Source organism: Culex pipiens, chromosome 3 (genome assembly GCF_016801865.2).
Source record: "Culex pipiens pallens isolate TS chromosome 3, TS_CPP_V2, whole genome shotgun sequence".
Taxonomy (NCBI): Eukaryota; Metazoa; Arthropoda; class Insecta; order Diptera; family Culicidae; genus Culex; species Culex pipiens.
The window spans coordinates 30316619-30321618 of record NC_068939.1 but is presented as its reverse complement, the minus strand read 5'-3'; the positions used below and the strand labels follow the sequence as shown (position 1 = coordinate 30321618).

At 38.9% G+C, this 5000-nt stretch overlaps 2 protein-coding genes across 3 annotated transcripts in view; one reads left to right on the top strand and one right to left on the bottom strand.

The window, feature by feature from the left end:
• The window catches only part of LOC128093351 (uncharacterized), a gene marked incomplete at its 5' end in the record, with an annotated part of 4227 nt that extends 1291 nt beyond the window's left edge, over positions 1-2936 (top strand). Inside the window, one exon of the mRNA XM_052709862.1 lies at positions 2930-2936. Coding sequence (XP_052565822.1) covers positions 2930-2936 — 7 coding nt within the window. The remainder of the gene's footprint in view (positions 1-2929) is intronic.
• Positions 1-5000, bottom strand: part of LOC120428812 (opsin, ultraviolet-sensitive) — a 306492-nt gene that overhangs the window by 253141 nt on the left and 48351 nt on the right. The gene's annotated exons all lie outside the window — the stretch shown is intronic.

The window sequence follows — 5000 nt, the reverse complement described above, 5'->3', positions numbered from 1 at the left end:
GGGGGGGGTGGGGTGGGTGGGGTGGGTGGGGGGGGGGTTGGTGTGTGTGGGTGGGTGTGGGTTGGGGTGTGGGTTGGTGGTTGGGGTGGTGTTGTTGGGGGTGGTGGGTGGGGATGGGGTGTGGGGGTGGGTGTGTAGGTGGTGGGGGGTGGTGGGGTGGGGTGGTGGGGTGGGGGGGTGGGGTGGGGTGGGGGGGGGGTGTGGGTTTGGGGGGGGGGGGTGGGGGGGGGTGGGGTGTTGGGGGTGGGGGGGGGGTGGTTGGGGGTGGGAGTGGGTGTTGGGGGGGGGTTGGGTGGTGTGGGGGGGGGGTATGGGGGTTTTTGGTTGTTGTTTGGTGTTTTAAGGTTTTGGGTGTGTTTTATTGATTATTTTTTTTGATGAGATATTGGTTTTGTTGAGGTGTGTGGTGTTGAGATATGTGTTTAGAGGTGGTTAAAGGTTGAGTTTTTGTTTGATTATATAAGTTATGTGTGATGTGGAGAAAGGTGTAGGAATATTGGGAGAGGGGAAAAAATAAGGTGGTGATATTATAAATTATAAAGAGATTTATGAGTGATAGATGTGAAATTGAAGAGGTAATGGGTGTTGTGGATGAATGGTGCAGTGAAAAGTAAGTAAGGGGAGTAGGTTGGTTAAGTATTATCGTTGAAGTAGAGATGGAATTATATGTATGTTTTGGGTGAAGGGGGAAGAAGGGGGGGGGAGGAGAAGAGGGTGAGGTATATGGGGGGAGGGGAAGGAGGGAGGTAAGTGAGGGGGGAGAAGGGGGAATTGGTTGCAAGGAAGAGGATGTGGAGGGTAAAAAGCGTTGGAAGATGGTGGTGAGGGAAGTAGAAGTTTGTTGTAGAGAAATGAAGGAGGTGGAGGAGGGAGGGTGAGATGATAGAAGGGGGGGGAATTTGGGAGATTAGGTTGGAAAGGAGAGTGGGTGGAGAGTGTAGGATGGTGGTGGTTAGGTGGAGAGGTTGGGTGGGGGAGGCTGGGATGTGAATTAAGATGTGTAGAGGAATGTAATGGGGTGGGTAGAGGGGAGATGAGGGGGGAAAGGGGGTTAGGTGGAGTGTTGGAGGTGTGTGCTTATAGTTTTAATTCGTTTGTATTGAGGGAGAGGGTGTGGGAGGTAGATAATGTAAGTGTGGTAGTTGGTTTGAAATGGAATGAGAGAAAAGGGTTAATTAATGTTATATTTTTAATTATAAGTATGAGGTGTTAGGGGATGGGAGGTGTATGTGTGATTAGAAATGAGTGGAGTGAAATGGAGGTGGCGGAGGGGTGGATCTGGAGGAAGGTGGATGTGTAAGAATTAAGGTTATAGGGGAAGGATGAAGGTATTGGAATGATGAAGGATATAAGATTAAATAGTTGAGGGAGCGGGGGAATTTTGTGTTATTTGAATTTTTTAATTTAAATGTATTCATATAGTTATATTGAATGTAAAAACAGTGTGAATATTATTATTTTAGTGAATAAATTTTATGTAAAAATATTATTATTTTTTTTAGTGTTGAATTTGTTGGTATTATAAATATTATTCTAATTTGATGTGTTTAGTTTTATATATGATTATGATGGATGATTAAATTAATAATTCTTTGTATAATGGTATTTTAGATTAGTGCGTGTTTGAGGTGTGTGAGTAAGGAGGATGTTTGGATAAGGTTAGAGTGAAAGGAGGTGGGGGGAGGGGTTAATATGGGTTAAAGTGGGCGGTGTAAAGTGGTAGGGTGGGGAGGGGTAAGAATAGGGAAGAGAAAAAGGGGGGATAGGGGAGGGAGGGGATGTAGGGGTTGGGGCTGAGTAGGTGATGTAATTTAATTATATTAATATATATAGTTATTATTAATATTATAATTTATTTTTTTTTTTTATTTTTTTTTTATTTTTTTTTATTTTTTTTTATTTTATTATTTTTTTTTTTTTATATTTTTTATTTTTTTTTTTTTTTATTTATTTTTTTTTTATATTTTTTATTTATTATTTTATATTTTTTTATTTTATTATTTATTTTATTTTTTTTATTTTTTTTTTATTTTATTATTTTTTTATTTTTTTATTTTATTTTTTTTTTATTTTTTTTTTTTATTATTTTTTTTTTTTTTATTAATTTTTTATTAATTTTTTCTGAAATTTTTATTTTTTTTATTTTTATTTTTTTATTTATATTATTTTAAATATAATTTATTTATTTTTATTAATTATATTATTATTTTTATTTTTATATTTTATTTTATTTTTATTTTTTTAGTATTTTATGTTAGAAATATGTGGTGATGAATCTTGTAATGAGTAAATTATTATGTATTATTTTTATTTAAATAAATGTTAGAGGAGTTGTTTATATTTTATTATATTTTTGGAATGAGAATTTATTGATGAATGATTTGACGGATTTATTTCTAGATTGGGGCGTTAGGGTGATAGAGGAGAGGGTAGATGATGCAGGTTTGGGAGGGGAGGGTGTATATGTTGAGGTGAGCTTGGGAGTATGCAGTATATGTGTGAGGGTGGTGTGTTGGGGTTGATTTGTAGTATGTGTGTATGTTTAGGTGTGGTGTAGTGGAGGTGTTTTATATTTGTGGGTGTGATATGGTATGAGAAGGATAATAATGTATTTAGGAAATGTGGGGGTGTGAGGAGGAAAGGGTGGGTAGGTAGGGGGTAGGAAGGGGGTGAGAAGGGTGCAAGTAGTTGAGAGTGAGTTAGAATATGGGTGAATTTGAGAAATGGGGGGAATGGAGTTTGGAATGGGTGAAGATGGTGGAGATGAGGAGGAAGGAGGAAGGAATGGGAGTTGAGGGGGGTTTGAGGAAAGGGGAGGAGTGGGAATAGTGAGAGGGGGGAGAGAGAATGAGGGTGTGGAAAAAGAGAGAAGGGTGGGGTTTAGGTAATAAATGAGTGTGTTAAGATATAATGATTTGTTAACTTAAAGAAAGTGAGGATTTATGAAAGAATTGGTAAAATTTTAAAGAAGAGGATAAGTATCTTATTTTTATATATAGTAGGGGTGTATAGTTAGAATGAGTAGGAATGGGATGTTTGGGGGTATTAAATAGAGTGATGATGTGTTAGTAAAAGAGGTTGGATGGGGAGGGAAGAGGAGTTTATAAGGTTATATGTATGTATATTATTAAAATTAGGAGTGATAGTGATTGAATGATGAAGAGTAAATAGATGTGGATAAGATGGTCGTGTGGATGGTTGATATGGGGAAGAGAGGTGTTGTGTGGGGGAGGGGGGGAATGTGGTTGGAGCGGGGGAGGATTAGAGAGAGTGAGAGGCGGGTGGGAATGTGTATATTTTTATGATTGAATATGGATGTGATAGAAAAGTGTAAAGAATGGGTAAGTATAATAAGGTGTGTGGGGGGTATCTAGTGCGAGTGGTAGGGGGAGGGAAGGTTAAGTGAGGGTATGGATGAGGAGAGTGGGTGGGGAGGGGGGGAGAGGGGGGGGGGGGTGGGGTGAGGAGGTAGAGGAAAGAGGGAGGGGTTTAGAGTGGTATCGGGGGGGTTTTTTTTATAATGGGGTGAGGAGAGGAGGGGTGGTGTGTGAGGGAAGTCAGTAGTGTTGAATTTATTGTGTGTTTTTGCTGATAAGGAAGGTGGAGATTATTAGATGATTTTAGTTAGTGCTGTTGTAGGTTAAGTAAGTGGGAAAATTAATATAATGATGGGGAGAAAATTATAGTTTATGTGGAAGTAGTAAAATTAGTATGGATGTAATGGTATAGGCTGAGTTTTAGTGTGAGTTATGGTCGAGGTATTTGAGGATGGGTCATTTGGCGGTAGGGAGGATTTGGTGTGAAGAAGTAGGGGTAGATGTGTAGGTTAGGTTGGTAAGCGTGTAGGGAAGGGTGAGGAGGGGTGTGGTTGGGTGGTGGGTGTGGGTAGGGGGGTGGGTGTGAGTTGGTTGTGAGGGGGGGTGGTGGGAGGTGGGGTGAATTGTAAATAGTGGGCAATGGGGGGGGGCGGGGATGAGAGAAGGTGAAGGGGGGAGAAGGGAGGATATAAGGGGGTGAAAGTTATAAGGGTGAAGGGATGGGGTAGAGGAGAAAGAATTAAAATGTGGAGAGGAAGGTGAGTAAGAAAATTTATTGGGTGGGTGGATAGTTGGGATGAAGGGTGAGGATAGGGTAGGATGGAGGGAGAAAGTAAAAGTGAGATGTGTGAATAAAGAGGGATAAGGGGTTGGAAGTAGGGCTGTATTAAATTTAATTAATTTAGGTGTATATATAAATTTTTTTATTATATTTATGAGTTGGGTAAGTGGGTGTATAAATTAAATTTGGTGATTTGTATAGGTAGAATAATGTATTGTTATTTTTTTATTTATTACTTTGAAAAGTTGAAGTGTATTGATAGTTAAATAATGGTAAAAATGGATTAATAATGTGTTGGTTGAATGGAAATGTTGTATTTTTTTTTATTATAATTAAATATCAGTGTGGTTAAAGGTGGTGTTCTTAGAGTGAGGATAGAGTGGGGGTTAAGGTGTTGTTAGGATGGGTAGTGTGATAAATATAATGTAAATTTTGGGTTTTTTTGTGTTTAGATCTGATGTTAGATACTGTGTGTTAATTAAATGGGTCTTATGGTTTTGGTAATTTTTAATTTGAAGATTTTATTAGTAATTTTAATGATTAGAGTATATGGTTAAAATAGTTATTATTATGTGTTGAGAGAGTGTAGTGTAGTAATATGGATTATTTGAGGATGATGGGGGAGAGAGGAGGTAGTAAAGTATGCTAGTTTAATATGTATTGTGGAAAGATGGGGATTGGTAAGAGGAGGAATGTATTGGTATGTAGATGGATGTAAGCGGGAAGTAAGGGTGGGGGTGGGTGATGAGTGGACGAGAGGGGGAGGGATATGAGGTAGATTAGGAGGGGGGGGAGGAGAGGGGGGTGAGGTGTGGGAGGTAGTTTTATAAGCTTGGTGAGGAGTGTCTCTTAATAGTGTGCTAACGTTGGAGTGGAGTAAATTAGTGGAGGTGAGTTTTTGA